The sequence below is a fragment of the Schistocerca gregaria genome, chromosome 5, assembly GCF_023897955.1.
Source record: "Schistocerca gregaria isolate iqSchGreg1 chromosome 5, iqSchGreg1.2, whole genome shotgun sequence".
Lineage (NCBI taxonomy): Eukaryota > Metazoa > Arthropoda > Insecta > Orthoptera > Acrididae > Schistocerca > Schistocerca gregaria.
Genome location: NC_064924.1, coordinates 40,481,749 through 40,501,159, shown reverse-complemented (window position 1 = coordinate 40,501,159; position 19,411 = coordinate 40,481,749). Strand labels below are relative to the sequence as shown.

The 19,411-nt window shown below is 42.3% G+C and overlaps 1 protein-coding gene across 1 annotated transcript in view; it reads left to right on the top strand.

Moving 5' to 3' along the window:
* LOC126272338 (venom dipeptidyl peptidase 4-like) overlaps nucleotides 1–19,411 on the top strand; it is a 281,131-nt gene that overhangs the window by 33,020 nt on the left and 228,700 nt on the right. The window contains exon 2 of the mRNA XM_049975126.1: nucleotides 11,891–12,050. Coding sequence (XP_049831083.1) covers nucleotides 11,891–12,050 — 160 coding nt within the window. The remainder of the gene's footprint in view (nucleotides 1–11,890; nucleotides 12,051–19,411) is intronic.

Below are 19,411 nucleotides of genomic sequence, written 5' to 3'. Positions count from 1 at the left end.
CTTGTCTTTCGTGGGCAACTTTTTTATCTACTGTTTCATACGAACCGACATTTTCCGACCGACTCTTATTAACATCGTAAATCTTAGTATATAACGCGATCTGACCTTAGAGGAAGGCGTCACCAAAATTCTGAATGTCTCGAATGACACTGATGAAATGTTTCCCTTCCAGGGGAGTAATCAACACGCATAGTAGTCACTTAATTGGAAATTCGAGGCAGATCGGCTTAGTATAAGAATTTATCAACACCAGTTTAGCACTAATGGTAGCATTCTGTGTGTTATAATGTGGAGACACGTGCGATGCACACTTTCACCTCTGGAAACTTAATCAGTTATTCAAACGGCTAAGAGCAAACAAATATATTCTCGTGATACGAGTCAAAAACTGGAAAGCTTATCGTAAGGAGCTCTTGTCAACCGGTTTTCCCGTTGAGTCGGGATTCACGTCATTAAGATAGTAACCAGGTTATCACCCTCGGCAAGGTTTCTTCCACAGTGTGTCACTGAACGGAGGAAACTGAAATTCCGAATGGCAGAGCTTCTACAAACCAGCAAGCAAATATCTCAGCAAATTCTTCATGATCGCTTCATTCTGATCTAATGCTGAAAAGGGTTTCGCAGTTCCACAGAACTTTTATATCGAAAACCTCATTTTGTATATGCTTTTTATTGGAGAAAATTGCTACTTAAAGCAGACAATGAAAAACATAGTCACAGTGCAGTTAAGTACATCGCCATGATTCTGTTTTATTCAAAGTCAGTCACAGGTTGTGCTTTATTTTGTTACAGTTATCAGATCTACAATGGTATGTTTCATATCCAACTAAGAGCAAAATTCTCTTTCTTATACCCAGCTGCAAACGAAAGCTGTACGACGGTTTAATAATCTAAGGTTAATATGTAAATGTTTTCTCCATATTTCATTAAAGAATTCTTCTAGAAATTCGCAGCTTAGTTAAATAAAACTACAAATAAGAAATCTGAGTGCACTACTCTCCACTGAGATTAAAACTGACAATTAAAGCCGTTCTTGCATAATAAGACAAGCGTGGAACACTGACCTAGCAAGACGCTACTGGCAGCAGGTTTCTGTCGTCGTAACGCAAAGTTAAAGGGGAACGGCTTCCTGGAGTCCAAAAAATTTTCTTTTGCAGTGTCTCACCAAAATGAGGATTAGGACTGTATATAAGGGCCGATCAAAAAGTTCCGTTTTAGGGCATTGCTGCGGCGTATATACAACGAAGCGCCAATCCGATGACGGGCACAGGTATCCCATTTTAATCTATACCACCCGATATCTCTGGAGCGGCACAACACAGCAGGGAAAAAAAAAAAAATTGGAGGCTATCATGGAATGGTTATCTCGAAATGGCCTTGAACCATCATTTTTGTATTCCACGTGAAAAAAGACGTATTGTTTGTAGGGAATTTTTGTTTTCGAAAAGCAACGGTTTGTCTGTAAGGGGCACTTTTCTGTAACTTTCCTCCTTACCAGCATCTCGAGAATGAAGGAAGATCGGAAAAAAAATTCAGTGAAGATCTTATATGGTTTCTGAACTCTGTCCACTGGTGAAATTTTCGTGAACTTGAAATGGTCTTGAAATAAACCCCAACTGAAGAATTTCCAGAACGTTTCAAGTTCATTAAAATTTCACCAGTGGATAGAGATCAGAAACCATACAAGATATTCATCGAAATTTTTTTCCGAGCTCCCTTCGTACTCGATATACTGGTAACCTGGGAAGGTAACAATGAAGTGCCCTCTTGCGACAAACCATTGGTTTTTTGAAAAGAAATGGTTCCTACAAACAATACGTATTTTCTCACGTAGAATACGAATATGAAATAAAAAACAGGGGGTACAATTTGCGAAATTGAACCTTAGCTTGGTTTGACCATGAAAACAGTGTTCAAGATCATTTCGAGGTAACCACTCCATCACCCCTTGATACCTTACTAGACGTTTTTGGCAGAATTATGCCGCTCCAGAGATGTAGGTTGGTATAGATTAAAATGGGACACCCTGTATAAGCACCGAGAAGTAGGCAACGGGTCAGTGTGGAGTAGGTATTTTTTTTTTTTTTTACGTGAGTGTGGTAAATGCAGGAACGTGAGATAGGGTGACGTTATTTCCACATCTGACCAACAGGGCCAGAGTTCTGTAATACTTGACTGCCGAAAGACGAACATTAGTAAACATTTGTTGGAGTATGCATAAAGTGCAAGGGGCAGCATGGCTGTTGAGCAACACCGTTGTTGAATGGTGTGAAAAGGAGTGCTGCTGCTTTGTGATAACGAGTCCCTATATCGCAAATGTCGTCGCTCAGTAGTGATGCCAACCCAGGTCAGGACAGCGGAGCAATTGCTCTGTACTACTAATTTCTCCCCCACCCGATCATCACGCAGTTGGCTCCTTTGAAGCAGGCTCCAAGAGTCACGAATCCTGTCGGATGAAAAAGTGCAGATGGCAGATACGGACCTTTTCGCACAGGAGGACACGGTGTATCTTCGATCTGGTACGTCGGCTAGAAGATGGTGTCAGTGCGCACGGCGATTTTGTCTGATCAGCATACCGATTCTGGACAGTACTACCTTAGAACGTTTTTGATCGCCCCCCATTTAAAGCACGAGACATCGAAGTGGAAAAGGAATGCCAAGTGACTTTAGAGGGACAATTCAGGAGTACAGGTGGAAGTTGCCAAATTTTGACAAATGTGAATAGTGCTACGGGCATCTCTCTAGCGAGCTTAAGAGGGGAGAAGTCCCCGCACACGCCTATGATTCTTTGATTCTTATGCAGCATTATCTCCTGATGCACGCCACCCCCCACCCCATGAACCATGGACCTTGCCGTTCGTGGGGAGGCTTGCGTGCCTCAGCGATACGGATAGCCGTACCGTAGGTACAACCACAACGGAGGGGTATCTGTTGAGAGGCCAGACAAACGTGTGGTTCCTGAAGACGGGCAGCAGCCTTTTCAGTAGTTGCAGGGGCAACAGTCTGGATGATTGACTGATCTGGCCTTGCAACATTAACCAAAACGGCCTTGTTGTACTGGTACTGCGAACGGCTGAAAGCAAGGGGAAACCACAGCCGTAATTTTTCCCGAGGGCATGAAGCTTTATTGTATGATTAAATGATGATGGCGTCCTCTTGGGTAAAATATTCCGGAGGTAAAATAGTCCCCCATTCGGATCTCTGGGTGGGGACTACTCAGGAGGACGTCGTTACCAGGAAAAAGAAAGAAAGCGGATCGGAGCGGTGAATGTCAGATCCCTTAATGGGGCAGGTAGGTTAGAAAATTTAAAAAGGGAAATGGATAGGTTAAAGTTAGATACAGTGGGAATAAGTGAAGTTCGGTGGCAGGAGGAACAAGACTTCTGGTCAGGTGACTACAGGGTTATAAACACAAAATCAAATAGGGGTAATGCATGAGTAGGTTTAATAATGAATAGGAAAATAGGAATGCGAGTAAGCTACTACAAACAGCATAGTGAACGCATTATTGTGGGCAAAATAGATACGAAGCCCACACCTACTACAGTAGTACACGTTTATATGCCAACTAGCTCTGCAGATGACGAAGAAATTGAAGAAAAGTATGATGAAATAAAAGAAATTATTCAGATAGTGAAGGGAGACGAAAATTTAATAGTCATGGGTGACTGGAATTCGAGTGTAGGAAAAGGGAGAGAAGGGAACGTAGTAGGTGGATATGGATTGGGGCTAAGAAATGAAAGAGGAAGCCGCCTGGTAGAATTTTGCACAGAGCACAACTTAATCATAGCTAACACTTGGTTTCAGAATCATGAAAGGAGGTTGTATACATGGAAGATCCCTGGAGGTACTAAAAGGTATCAGATAGATTATATAATGGTAAGACAGAGATTTAGGAACCAGGTTTTAAATTGTAACACATTTCCAGGGGCAGATGTGGACTCTGACCACAATCTATTGGTTATGAACTGTAGATTAAAACTGAAGAAACTGCAAAAAGGTGGGAATTTAAGGAGATGGCACCTGGATAAACTGAAAAAACCAGAGGTAGTACAGAGTTTCAGGGAGAGCATAAGGGAACAATTGACAGAAATAGGGAAAAGAAATACAGTAGAAGAAGAATGGGTAGCTTTGAGGGATGAAGTAGTGAAGGCAGCAGAGGATCAACTAGGTAAAAAGACGAGGGCTAGTAGAAATCCTTGGGTAACAGAAGAGATATTGAATTTAATTGATGAAAGGAGAAAATATAAAAATGCAGTAAATGAAGCAGGCAAAAAGGAATACAAACGTCTCAAAAATGAGATCGACTGGAAGTGCAAAATGGCTAAGCAGGGATGGCTATAGGACAAATGTAAGGATGTAGAGGCTTATCTCACTAGGGTTAAGATAGATACTGCCTACAGGAAAATTAAAGAGACCTTTGGAGAAAAGAGAACCACTTGTATGAATATCAAGAGCTCAGATGGAAACCCAGTCCTAACCAAAGAAGGGGAAGCAGAAAGGTGGAAGGAGTATATAGAGGGTATATACAAGGGCGATTTACTTGAGGACAATATTATGGAAATGGAAGAGGATGTAGATGAAGATGAAATGGGAGATACGATACTGCGTGAAGAGTTTGACAGAGCACTGAAAGGCCTGAGTCGAAACAAGGCCCCCGCAGTAGACAACATTCCATTGGAACTACTGACAGCCTTGGGAGAGCCAGTCCTGACAAAACTCCACCATCTGGTGAGCAAGATGTATGAAACAGGCGAAATACCCTCAGACTTCAAGAAGAATATAATAACTCCAATCCCAAAGAAAGCAGGTGTTGACAGATGTGAAAATTACCGAACAATCTGTTTAATAAGCCACAGCTGCAAAATACTAACTCGAATTCTTTACACACGAATGGAAAATCTAGTAGAAGCCGACCTCGGGGATGATCAGTTTGGATTCCGAAGAAATGATGGAACACGTGAGGCAATACTGACCTTACGACTTATGTTAGAAGAAAGATTAAAGAAGGGCATACCTCCGTTTCTAGCATTTCTAGACTTAGAGAAAGCTTTTGACAATGTTGACTGGAATACTCTCTTGCAAATTCTGAAGGTGGCAGGAGTAAAATACAGGGAGCGAAAGGCTATTTACAATTTGTACAGATGGCAGTTATATGAGTCGAGGGACATGAAAGGGAAGTAGTGGTTGGGAAGGGAGTAAGACAGGGTTTCAGCCTCTCCCCGATGTTATTCAATGTGTATATTGAGCAAGCAGTAAAGGAAACAAAAGAAAAATTCCGAGTAGGTATTAGAATCCATGGAGAAGAAATAAAAACTTTGAGGTTCGCCGATGACATCATAATTCTGTCAGAGACAGCAAATGACTTGTAAGAGCAGTTGAACGGAATGGACAGTGCCTTGAAAGGAGGATATAAGATGAACATCAACAAAAACAAAACGAGGATAATGGAATGTACTCGAGTTGGGTGATGCTGAGGGAATTAGATTAGGAAATGAGACACTTAAAGTAGTAAAGGAGTTTTGTTATTTGGGGAGCAAAATAACTGATGATGGTCGAAGTAGAGAGGATATAAAATGTAGGCTGGCAATGGCAAGGGAAGCGTTTCTGAAGAAGAGAAATTCGTTAACATCGAGTGTAGATTTAAGTATCAGGAAGCCATTTCCGAAAGTATTTGTATGGAGTGTCGCCATGTATGGAAGTGAGACATGGACGATAAATAGTTTGGATAGGGAGAGAATAGAAGCTTTCGAAATGTGGTGCTACAGAAGAATGCTGAAGATTAGATGGGTAGATCACATAACTAATGAGGAAGTATTGAATAGGATTGGCGAGAAGAGAAGTTTGTGGCACAACTTGACCAGAAGAAGGGATCGGTTGGTAGGACATTTTCTGAGGCATCAAGGGATCACCAATTTAGTATTGGAGGGCAGCGTGGAGGGTAAAAATCGTAGAGGGAGACCAAGAGATGAATACACTAAGCAGATTCAGAAGGATGTAGGTTGCAGTAGGTACTGTGAGATGAAGAAGCTTGCACAGGGTAGAGTAGCATGGAGAGCTGCATCAAACCAGTCTCAGGACTGAAGACAACAACAACAACATCTCCTGATACAGACGTACGCACGCAGCGAGAGAGAGAGAGAGAGAGAGAGAGAGAGAGAGAGAGGTGACAAAATTCACAGGATACCTCCTAATGCCGTATGGGACCTTCTTGCCCTGTATGCTACTACTACTACTACTATTACTACTACCGGACGTGGCCCCTGCAGGGATTTTTACCTGCCTCGAGACGACTGGGTGTTTGTGTTGTCCTCATCATTTCATCATCATTCCTGAAAGTGGCGAGTTTGGTCTGAGCAAAGGTTGCGAATTGTATGGGCCCCGATAACCGCGCACTTGAGCGCTCCACAAACCAATCATCATCATCATCATAATTACCTGGCGAGGCCACGGTTTCTGGTCTTCTAAGATCCAACCGATACGTTTACGAGCCCAGGACTGGCGCTGCAGGCGATGTCGTGCTGTTAGCAAAGACACTCGCGTCGGTCGTCTGCATCCATAGCGCTTTAGCGCCAAATTTCGCCATACTGTCCTAACTGCTACCTTCGTTGTACGTCCCATATATATTTGTGCTGTTATTTGAGGCAGTGTTGCTTGTCTGTTCCTTGTCTCACTGACAACTCTACGCAAACGCGGAAGCTCTCAGTCGCGGAATACTGAATTCCCTAGCGATTTCAGAAATTAAATGCCCCATTATTCTAGCTCCAACCACCATTCCGCGTTCAAAGTTTGTTAATTCCCGTCGTGCAGCTATAGTCACGTCGGAAGCCTTTTCTAGTGCATCACTTGAGTACAACTGACAGCTCTTCCGATGCACTGCCCTTTTATACCTTCTGCACGTGGTACTGCCTCCAACTACACATCTTCATATCGGTGTCCCATGACTTCCGTCACCTCAGTATATATATGAAACGGGTATTAAAAAGAAACTATTTAGAAGCCTGAGGAAGCTATACTGCAGACGTAAACACCAGAAAAACGTCAATATTTTGGAGATACAAGAAAAGTTTCTTCATTAACCAACAGAGTTCATCAAACTAATGAATAAATCTTCGAAAAAACTATACTTTTAAACTGCTGTTCTGTTCCCATTATTGGTACTTGCAGAAGGGATAATTCACTTCGCGGGAAGACCGTTTCAATACTTGGATTCATAACAGAGAGGAGCTTATTAATATAGGACTCTTCATTGAGATCTCCATTATTCTTCGGAGAGAACCTGCTACGAGAGCCAAGATACAACTCCATACAGCAAAAGGGAACCGTTTTCTTTTTTCTTTCGTAGTTCAACCGTTTGCTTCTTAAAATAACTATTCACACTATCAGCGCTTTCATTTACTGAACAGATAAGGGGTGAAACTAATAAAAATATTGTAATGTCAGTTCCTTTGAGCCTACTATAAAGGCGAAGCCGTTTACGGCGTAAACGAACTGCTGTTGAAATAACTCTGTACAGTAACTTTGATATCTCACCTGTACAGGGTCATGGCTAAACGAAGAAAATATTTTCTCATCCAAATAGATTACTCGGCTCCAGTCAAAGGTAACATATTCTTTCGCGAAATTCATGCTGTCAGTGTACTAATAGTCAGTGAAAGGTTACTTCGTGGCTGCTCTTCAACAGTATAAAACATCTTCTTGTCTCTTCGAAACAGTTTCTCCGACACCTCGAAAATGAGAACTCTCTCTCATTGCAAGTCAACTGAGGAACGGAATAGCACGTATGTTCTGTATGAGACGTTGATGATCTCCTTCACTAGACAAACGGGACTGAACTATTCCTTCCTCCCTCCCTCCCGCCCGACACAGCCACCCTCCTGACTTGGATTACCACAAATGTCTCGCCGTGCTTTACGGTACTCCACACTTCCTCCATCTTACTAGCTTCCATTTTAGATCAGTGTAATCACTCTTTCTAGCATCGGTGCTATTGCTACTGCATCAGCACTGTCGCCTTAGTGATATATCATGAGATTTATTAAAGAGGACCATTTACAACTCAATGGACGAACGGAGTGTAACATACGAAAAACTCCTGTCAGCTGACAGACAAAATATAAAATTTGTCAAAATTCTTCGTGCGGTTTCACTGCTAAAAAGTACATTTTAAGCGACAATGTAAAAATAGTTCAAGTGAGACTACATACAGCAAAGTAAATAATTGATTTCTGTCCCATTTGACGTATTACGAGGCGGCGTTCAGTGAGTAATGCAACCCATTTTCTTTTTCTGGAAGCAGGTTGGTTTTATGCAGGATTCCAATAAATTATATAATTCCCTACTATTTTGGGACTAAAACCTATTTTTCAACATGATCTCCGTTCAATACGACGGCCGTAAGCCACCTTACGGAGGGCCCGATTTTCCAAATGATCTCCCTCTACTGGTCTAAATCGGAGCCAACGTCTTGCTGCATCAATAACCTCCCCGTCGTCCAAATACTGCCAACACGCAGAGTGCACTCTCATTGGGGCAAGCAGATGGAAGTCTGAAGGTGCGGGAACCGGGCTGTAGGGTAGGTGAGGTAGAACGTTCCAATAGTTCTGACCTCCTCTGGGGCGTGCAGACTTATATATATATATATATATATATATCACCGGTTGTCGTATGACGATTAAAAGATTATAATTAATGTTAGTCTGGTTTGGAATTTGGTAAGCTAGACTGGATACCTGGTGAAACAGTTCCTCAGTAATGCAAGGTTCACTTCTCCAGACAGCTGACAGCTTTTATCCCACTTTTATGGTCATGAATATCAGCACCGCTTTCATAGCAAATTAAGGCAACAACATTACAAGCTAGTCATGAGTATATATATATATATATATATATATATATATATATATATATATATATATATATAATTTAAATAAAAAAGAAATAAATCTGTTTATTTTTGGAAATATATTTTAAGATTGATCATTGAAATTTGAGCATATTAAACTTGATTCATAAATAAACTGGTGCCTTATTTAGAATTGTGAAAATGTGAGTTTGTAATCTTACGGAACACATCAAATAGGGAGCCAAGATTGGGAGACTACGTACAACACTGCATTCACAAAATAACACACGAAGAACGTTGAAACATATGCAAGAGGAAATTAACCACAACCAACCGATTCAATTTTCACCCAAAGAAGTAACGTTCGTAGCGCAATCCTGTCCGTCATGTAATTACCACACACTGGTATACTAAATTCATACTAACTCTCTGTGAAATGTTCCCGAAAAGAATAGCCGAGAGCTACTTTGATGTTTACACCACATGCTTCACGTGGTCAACTTGGTTTACACAAAGAGTGTAACTCCACAACAATTTTGATGATTAAAATAAATTAGATCGAAAAGCTATTTACAAAAGAAAAACCTCGAACTGGTTACTATCGTCTTACTGTTAACCTGATGGGTAAAACAATTGTATAAGCACGTGGAACTGGTCCCACAAAGTACACCCCACGTGGGTTGAACATAAAGAAAAGTTGCTATATTGAAAAATATTGTCAAGACGAGACGTTATAATCTCACGCACATTCGCATTTAAGATTGATGATCTTAGAGTTACTGATCAACACGTGGTTCCACTTTACTCACAAAGTAGTGACAAAGCAACTACCGGAAGATAATCTGAACTGTACACTCGAATCACACTGCGTTGCAACTTAAGATAACATTATATATTTTACAGCTAAACCTGAAATAAAGGTGATTAAATTTTCAGTTAGGCTGAACTTAAGAAATCCTTAGCAGACACGCGCTTAGTGGAGATCTTACCACTTCAGACGCTCGCCACGGACAGACTGACCTGCGCTTCTGCCAAGGGTGCTTCCGTATACAAAACGGAAATGACCAGAGGAGCAGCTTCCTATACCAACATGACAAGGGACGGACAGAACCATACTAAGGATAGCAACCTCTTTGCTTTTAGAAAGCGTAGCTACCTGTTCCGACGTTGGTCCTACTGTTCTCTAACAGACAGGCTTGTCTGCTACCCTCAAGCATGCAACTAGAAATACATTTGCTCATTCATCCTCTCACACAGAAGGGAAGGGGGATGACAGTATCTTATCATATACAGTACATAAAAGAAAGCGGATGTAGGTTCCGTATGAGACTGTGTGACATGAATTGCAAATAAACTGTGTTTTAAAGTGAGGTAGTGTGACAGATCGTTCTTGTTTATGTGTAAAAGTAACACGTTCCACTACTCAGTCTCCTCGCAGATAGTCAGAAACGCCACAGTAAATTTAGAAGAGGAATTTATGCCGTAAATGACAACAGATTTAAGAAATTAATATGAAAGGAATCCAACAGAGATAAAAGATAGATTAGATGAAACCAAGAATGTAATTATCAAAATTTATTACAACCTACATTATCCATCATGAAGGGGTTTGATCTATATAGGACTGTCCCAGTTGCTTCTGTGTCCAAAAATTGGTGAAATAAGTTCCTATTTAAAAATCGTTACTTCCAGCTATCACAACATTACTGCCTGCCTATGGTGCTTTCATTGGAAGGATACTGAGATGTTACATACGTTCTATCTCTAGATAGAATAGTTACAAAGTTTCGTATGTGACTTCCCAATCTCCTGCCAATGAAACCACCCCACGCGGACAGTAATGTTGTGATAATTGTAACTAATGATTTTTAAACGAACATATTTCAACCATTTTTGGACTCAAAGCTATTTAAAACCGGAAGCATACTGATCATCAAAATCGGAAACATACTTCGTGATGAATTATATTACGTGTAACAGGATTCTGGTAATTAGCTCCACTCTTACACTTAATTTACCGTTTCCTTTTTTTCGTTAGAATATCAGCACCAAAATCTCGAAGTGAGAGATTTATTGCATCAAGTAAACATTTATAAAAACTGACGAAATATTACTCCAGACTGAATAGACCTAGGAGCTACATCTCAGAAAAAAGTATATTGATGTGTAGGGCTGAATTTTCTTATCTTTATCTATTCTGGTTCACTATTATTTAAAATTGAAACAACCGTTGCGACGTTCATAACTACCTCAAAATTTGCTCTGGATAATTTTCAGCTGTTCTTGTAACTTGTAAACTATTTGTATTATGGGCGATTTACATATAAACTGTTTTCAATAAGCACATTTTTGGTAAGAACGACCACTGTTGTTGTCGTCGGACGATGCACAGAACACAGTTTCTGCTTCAAACACTAAAAATTATCCCTAATTTCTCGAATTTTATGCTCTTGGTCGTTATGTGCAGTGTATGTTGGTGGCGGTAGAGTCGTTCAGCACTCAGCTTCAAACGACGGCTCTGTAAATTTTCTTAAGTGTTTGTGCAAAGGACGGCTTCCCTCCAGGGATTACCATTTGACTTCCCAAAGTATCTCTCTAACAGTTGCGTGTTATTGAAACATACCGGTAACAAAACTAGCGGCCCACCTTCAAATTACTTGGATGTCTTCCTTCACTCCGGACCAGTACATATACCAAACACTCGAGCAGTACTCAACACTTGATCGTACCTGCATCCAATACGCGGTCTCCTTTACAGTTGAACCACTCTTTCCTCAGATCCTCCCAAGACACTGAAGCTGACCAGTCACCCTCCCCACCACAGTCCTCAAATGCTCTTCCCATGTCACATCGCTTTGCAACGTTACGCCCGGATATTTAAACGACATGAGTGTGTCGAGCAGGACACTAGTATTGCTGTAACCGAACATTCTTCCCCACTCTTCCGCATCCACATCAGCTCGCCTGCCAGCACTCGCGCTCGCCTGCCGGCACTCAGTTCACCTGTCACCGTTTCTCTGACTGACTAGCCACACCTTGTTGCAGGCTGCGGTGCTGCTGCTGGCCCAGCTGGCAACGGCAGTTTGTGAGTCAGAGCGCAGAAAGACAGCCACCGCTCCAAGGGCAGAGGACGAGCCATTCTGCCTGCAGGAGTGCATCAGCGGAGAAATGTCAGCCGAGGGCTTCGACGCCACCTGGGTGGGAGGTGAGTGTCAGAGTGCTGCCAGCAGTATCCTGTGGTCGCTGTTGGCTTGAGACACTCGTGGGAAACAAATGTGCTCAACACTTGACCTAGGCACCCCGTATGTGCATAAAAAGAAATTCCAAACTCCGTAATTCTACGCCTATGTCACCATCTAGCAACTCACCATGTTATGTGTAGCGGAGGGTATGTAGTGCACCATTATCATTTCGGCCCCCCCCCTCCTATTTTATAAAGGGATGTTACACAAGTTTCTGTAATTACAGCACCATAGTCACTATGTAAGAACTAAACAGTAAGCGTATAGTATCTCTCTACTTACAAAAATTAGCTTCTAAATATCTGTAGTAGATACAGCTATGTGGCTTATTGAAAATGGTATCTTAAAATACAATGTTTCGCACATGTGCTCCGTTTGTTGGCTGTAGAACGCCTGGACGTTACTCAGTGTTTCTGCGTCACTTCGCCAATATCTCTTTCTTCACAGCATCTCGTATTCGTGTCGTAAGACTTCACACATCATAAACTGGTGGGCAGAACAGCTAATCCTTAATAACACTGGACTCGTATTGGGGAGGACGACGGTTCAATCTTGCGTCCGGCCATCCCGATTTAGGTTTTCCATGTTTTCCCTAAATCGCTCCAGGGCAATGCCGGGATTTTTCCTTTGAAATGGCATGGCCGACTTCCTTCCCCGTCCTTACCTAATCCGATGAGACCGATGACCTCGCTGTTTGGTTTCTTCCCCCAAACAATCCGAATCGAATCCTTAATATAACCACACAAAAATGTCTGAGGGTTTTCTGCGGTGAACGTAGTGGCTATTATTAGATCATCTCTGCCGATCCATCTGTGTGGAAAGGTTTCATCCAAAACGCATAAAACCCAACGTTGTGATGTTCCATATTGTTCAAACACTACCCATGGCTGAAATTCCTGTAACTGAGATGGAAGTTACATCATATCCAAGTAAACTGATGTGGTAATGGTAGGCTCAGTTGAAAAGAACGGTCCAATAATTCTGTTGTGCGTTAAGCCACATCGTGCATTCACTTCTAGACTGTCCCTTATTTCCCGTCCCACTATATGTAGGGCCTCTCCGACTCCCAGATGGGGACTATGTGTCTGGTTCCGTTAGCGGATGTGAAAAGTTGATGCATCGGGAAAAAAATCTGTAAGGCAGTCGTTATCTACGTCGAATCGTCTCATTACGTTCTTAGTAAATAAAACCTGCAAGATTAAAACTGTGTGCCGGACCGAGACTAGAACTCAGGACATTTGCCTTTCGCCGGCAAGTGCTCTACCATCTGAGCTACCCAAGCACGACTCACTCCCGGTCCTCACAGCTTTACGTCTGCCAGTACCTCGTCCTCACAGCGAGACGAGGTACTGCCAAACGTAAAGCTGTGAGAATGGGCGTGAGTCGTGCTTGGGTAGCTCAGATGGTAGAGCACTTGCCCGCGAAAGGCAAAGGTCCCGAGTTCGAGTCTCGGTACAGCACGCAGTTTTAATCTGCCAGGAAGTTTCACATCAGCTCACACTCCGTTGCAGAGTGAAAATCTCATTATGGAAACCTGCAAGAGTTGCAAGTTGTATGCAGGAAAATAGAGCCGTTCGTGCAAAATCTAGACATACGTGACTCTCGGGAAAGACGACACGCTGATTTCCGCGAACGTTGTTCAAATACCATATTCACGGTATCAGCAGAGCGCAACTCACTACTACAATCACATCTATACTTTGCAGGCACACTTTACGGTGTGTGGAGGAGGATACATTGTGTACCACTCACTCCTCCCCCCCCCCCCCCCCCCCTCGCTCGAACACCCATTTCTTATTCCATTCGCGAATAGTTCGAAGGAAGAAAGATTGCGGGTAAGCATTTATATGAGCTCGAATCTCTGTGATTCTATCTTCATGGTCTTTTCGTGGGGTCACGCAGCAAAAAGCAGTATACTTACTTAGAGGGACGTACGCTAACTTAACTGTGTCCACAACGCGATGCATAGCGACTCTCTCACAGCGTCTGCCAATGGATTTGGCTGAGAATCTACATGACGCTTACGCGCTTACTAAATGAACCTGTAACCAAACGTGATCGTCTTCTTTGGATCTTCTTTTTCTTTCTCGGTCCTGTCTGGAACGAATCCCATCCTGACGATCAATATTAAAGCATTGGTCGCACCAGTGTTTGGTAAGCTACCTCCTCTCTCGATGGAGTATTCGTCCAGTGAATCTGTCCGGCATTTGCGTTACTCGCGGGCGAGTCGCGAAAGCCGTCCGGTGTGGTCGCCACTGCCGTCAGATTGTTTGCCATCTCAGCCCCTGCGACTACACCACCTTGCGGCTCTACCATTTGCAAGCGCGACCTGCAGAGGGCCTTCGCGTTCACCGGACCAAAGCATAGAGGGCGTGTAAATCAGCAAGAGAGGTCGCTCCCGCCACGAATCTTTTGCCGGCTCCGCCAGTGTCACCTGCACTCAATCACAAGGAAGTGTATGTACCTCCGTCGTCCGTGTATTTAGACCGCCACCCACGCCCGCGCCGGTCACCGCAGTTACGACGCAGCCAGCATAGAGTAGCAGTCCGCTCCGGACGCAGGGCCGCCTCGACCGCATGCCGCCTTCGCCGCCAAGAGACCTCAGAAACGTGTTCGCGGGTCTGTTGCTGTTCTGTATGAATCATTGCGCAAGACTGTAGAAACTGTGAACTCTTACAGATCTTAACTTACATGTTAGTCTGTTCCAATTGCTCAGCTCAAAGAGAGTGAGGACGTAAACATTTGATAGTCAAACGAGTCGGGAACGAACTCTGAGTGTAGAAGCTTTATTGCGCTGTTTCCTCAACCAAGAGTTGGAGTGCAAGTGTTTGCGTTTAGTTGTGAACTTATTTTCCTGTTAGGAACTAGTTACGAAGTTTACTACTCGTTTGTGACTGTCAACGAAGACCATTTTTGTTGAATTCTTTGCGCTGAACTCTTTGTGTTGAACTCTTTGTGTTCTTAAATATAGGAGATGAATTAAAAGTTTGTGAGTTTCTTGCGGAAGTGTTCCAAGTCGCAGATACTTCAATCACGATTAATTTTAAGTCATCGTTCCATTACAGTTCACCCCGTTAGCATGCTCGCAGATTTTTTATGGAAATAACTGCAGTAGCGTAATCGTGAAATGAAGGGTCTTTTTGTCAATCTATTCGCAATACGTTAAATCGGTTTTCTGTGAGGGTCATCCGCCACTCCCTGAACCAGACGTCGATACTTTGCACGTCTTGTTGCATTTCGCTTCACTTTTCTAGCGTCGTGACACAATCATCCGGAAAGAGCTTCTTGAAACTTCCGACGTGATGTGCTACGTCATATAAAGGTAACGGCCTACATCTCGCCTCTGAGGATGCTGTAAATTTACATCTAAAGACTTCTCTCCGTTCAGAAGGACATGCTGTGTTCTATATACTACAAACTCTTCAATCCAATCACACAGCTGGTCTCAGTTTCCGTACGATCGTATATTTCTCCTTAGGCGGCATTGCGGAACTGCATCGAATGCCTTTCGGAAGTCAAGGAATATAGCATCTATTTGTGCATGTTTATCTACTGCTTTGAGTCTCTTGGAGCTCGTAGTTTTCACACGACAGTTGATTCCTAGGACATTTTCGGCCTCCAGAAATGTCATCATACCCAAGTATAAACATGTTCCACTGTTCTACAGCCAATCAATGTTGGAGAAATGGGTTTACACTCCTGTGCGTTTATTCGACGGCTCTACCTGAAAAAGGGAATGATATGTGCTTTTCCTAATCTCCACTTGTGCTGCTGCTTGGCTTATCATTAATACTACCAGTCTCTCTAAACTTTTCGCGCCCTCCTTTGACGCTCTCCATATCTGGCAAATCTCAACCATACGCACTTGCAATCGTCACTGAACTGTAATAGGAGTTTCTGTACGTCCGTCCGTTTGGCAGGAGGTCTTTGGCACGACGACCATCTACTGTTGTGACAAAACAAAACACCTACACTCGTCCTCACGATTTCATTTTATTTTGTTGCAACCAGTTTCAACCTTTCAATACGCCATCTTCAGGACGGCATGCACAAAACAGTAAGGAGAGCATTATCAACTTACCAATCAAGTTACATAGAAACGGACTAAAAAGAGAATGAGAAACAATCACAAGACTCTAAACTGAATTTAGACCGAACATTTAATAGAGCGTACAGATAAATCCATTGTCACATACCTAAAATATTTTATAACGAATTTCCACTCTTTATATTGTACAATTATACTATCCATTAAAAACTTCTTTAAATGACTAACCATGTTTTTTATTGGCCAGTCGGACATACATTATCTCCACAACCCTGAAATAACCTACTGTAAGATAAAATAATCGTAGAAGGTGATAAGTGGAAGGAAATAATACCTCACAGACAAGTAAAGGGAAGGAACATGACCTAGGTGTCGTATCAAAGTATGAAATGCTTAGTTGTACACGGATGAGGGGCAACACTTTGTCATGTCTATAAAATTAATGTCCAAGACGTGTTATAAAACCGAATGTAACACCCACCTCACATCATACACATGTACAACGTATGAAAACGCCCACAAGGAAACTGTTCTTGACTGTGCGACTGGTCCCGGCGGAGGTTCGAGTCCTCCCTTGGGCATGGGTGTGTGTGTTTTTCCTTAGGATAATTTAGGTTAAGTAGTGTGTAAGCTTAGGGACTCATGACCTTAGCTGTTAAGTCCCATAAGATTTCACACACATTTTTGAAAACTGTTCATGAAGAAAACATTCATGTGCGATTGCATCTATATATCACGTACTGGCACGATACAATGACACACAGGGATACTAAGTAGCCCACAAGGATGCAGTGTATCGTGAAGGATGACTCAACAGAAAAACTTCCCGACTAGCACACCGCTCAAAAGTACTCAAGTGTGTTAAACATAAGTGATCACGAAGAAATAATTGAGATACGAAATAATATATATTTATGAATAAACGCATTGCAACTAGTGCACACTTACGTCTTTCGATGAAATTGATACCAAAAGCCATTACATGCAAGCAATTATCTCTTTTAGGTTTGTGCTACTGGATGCAACAAACCACATAGCAGTATGTAGAATAGTTATTTAGAAACACTTTCTTTTTTCTAGGAAAGCTTTTCTGCTCACCTTGTATGTTGGAACAAATAGCATGTATCTTAAGACATTTTATAACGAGGCCTCTCCTAATTTTCTGAGTGAGGGTCTGAGCGATGCACGTCTTGCTTCTAACGTCTTCCACTACAGTCCGTCGAGCATCTGTCACTCTGAGGCGGAAAAAAACCGTGAAAAATCGCACATTGTATATTGATCCTGTTCTCCATCTTCCGTTAATACAGCTTGGTACGGGTCCACTCTGATGCACTGCGCTAAGAAGTTGGGCTGATAAGTGTGTCGCAAGCGAGCTCTTTCGTGAGTAACACATTATTAGAATTTTACCAATATATTGGAGCCTTCCCCACAGTTCATTTAGTTATTCCATTACAAATAATTGTATATATTGTATATTTTTGAAGTAAGCAATCCCCAATCGCGAAGTCACAGTATCGCATCCTCTCTATCACTTACGCACTTTGAAATGCTCTTACATTGAGTGCCAGCTCTGAGAATTAGTGACAGACATTGATCGTTCGCGAGTCTCTTTACATTCCGTAGCACGTTTCTAACTAAATCGTGTTCCTGTGCACAAATGCGACTTCTCTGAACTGCTTCATACGGCTGCCAGCTTCATCCTCCAGGGTCATCTCATGCATAGTATCTCCCCGACCACCACCGACTGAATTTGCGAGCTTCTTTTGTATTTTGGTACGAGAGATTGTGGTACCTGGTGGATCGTTCAGAAGTAAAAATGTAATTCTGAGTTATCCCTTTTGTTACCCCAGTCACCTCTGTTCCTCATTTCACAACCGTAAAAAATACTGTAATATGCAGTCACAAAAACTAAAACGTGAAACACAATTTAAAGCAACGACTTTAATATCCTGAAGTATTACGTGGTTGCCATCGCTGCGGGAACATCGTTGGGTCATGCTCCTATTACATTCAATAAACATATAGACATAGCACTAATCAATATCAAAACAAAATGTCCAGACACTCTGTGACCAAAATGGTACCGAAACAGAGGATGACATACTAAAGGCCGAAATACTGAATGTCTTTATGCAAAGCTGTTTCACAGAGGAAGACTGCACTGTAGTTCCTGCGCTAGATTGTCGCATAGATGACAAAATGGTAGATATCGAAATAGATGACAGAGGGATAGAAAAACAATTAAAATAGCTCAAAAGAGGAAAGGCCGCTGGACCTGATGGGATACCAGTTCGATTTTACACAGAGTACGCAAAGGAACTTGCCCCCTTCTTGCAGCAGGTCTATAGAAGAGCGTAGCGTTCCAAAAGATTGGAAAAGGGCACAGGTCAGTCCCGTTTTCAAGAAGGGACGTCGAACAAATGTGCAGAACTATAAACCTATATCTCTAACTTCGATCAGTTGTAGAATTTTGCAACACGTATCATGTTAGAGTATAATGACTTTTCTGGAGACAAGAAATCTACTCTGTAGAAATCAGCATGGATTTCTAAAAAGACGATCGTGTGAAACCCAGCTCGCGTTATTCGTCCGCGAGACTCAGAGTGCCATAGTCACTGGTTTGTTGACTTCCGCAAGGCGTATGATACAGTTCCCCACAGTCGTTTAATGAACAAAGTAAGAGCATACGGACTATCAGACCAATTGTGTGATTGGATTGAAGAGTTCCTAGATAACAGAACACAGCATGTCATTCTAAATGGGGAGAAGTCTTACGAAGTAGTGATTTCAAGTGTGACACAGGGGAGTGTCGTAGGACCGTTGCTATTCACAATATATATAAATGACCTTCTACATCTACATCTACATGACTACTCTGCAATTCACATTTAAGTGCTTGGCAGAGGGTTCATCGAACCACAATCATACTATCTCTCTACTATTCCACTCCCGAACAGCGAGCGGGAAAAACGAACACCTAAACATTTCCGTTCGAGCTCTGATTTCTCTTATTTTATTTTGATGATCATTCCTACCCATGTAGGTTGGGCTCAACAAAATATTTTCGCATTCGGAAGAGAAAGTTGGTGACTGAAATTTCGTAAAAAGGTCTCGCCGCGACGAAAAACATCTATGCTGTAATGACTTCCATCCCAACTCGTGTATCATATCTGCCACACTCTCTCCCCTATAACGCGATAATAAAAAACGAGCTGCCCTTTTTTGCACCCTTTCGATGTCCTCCGTCAATCCCACCTGGTAAGGATCCCATACCGC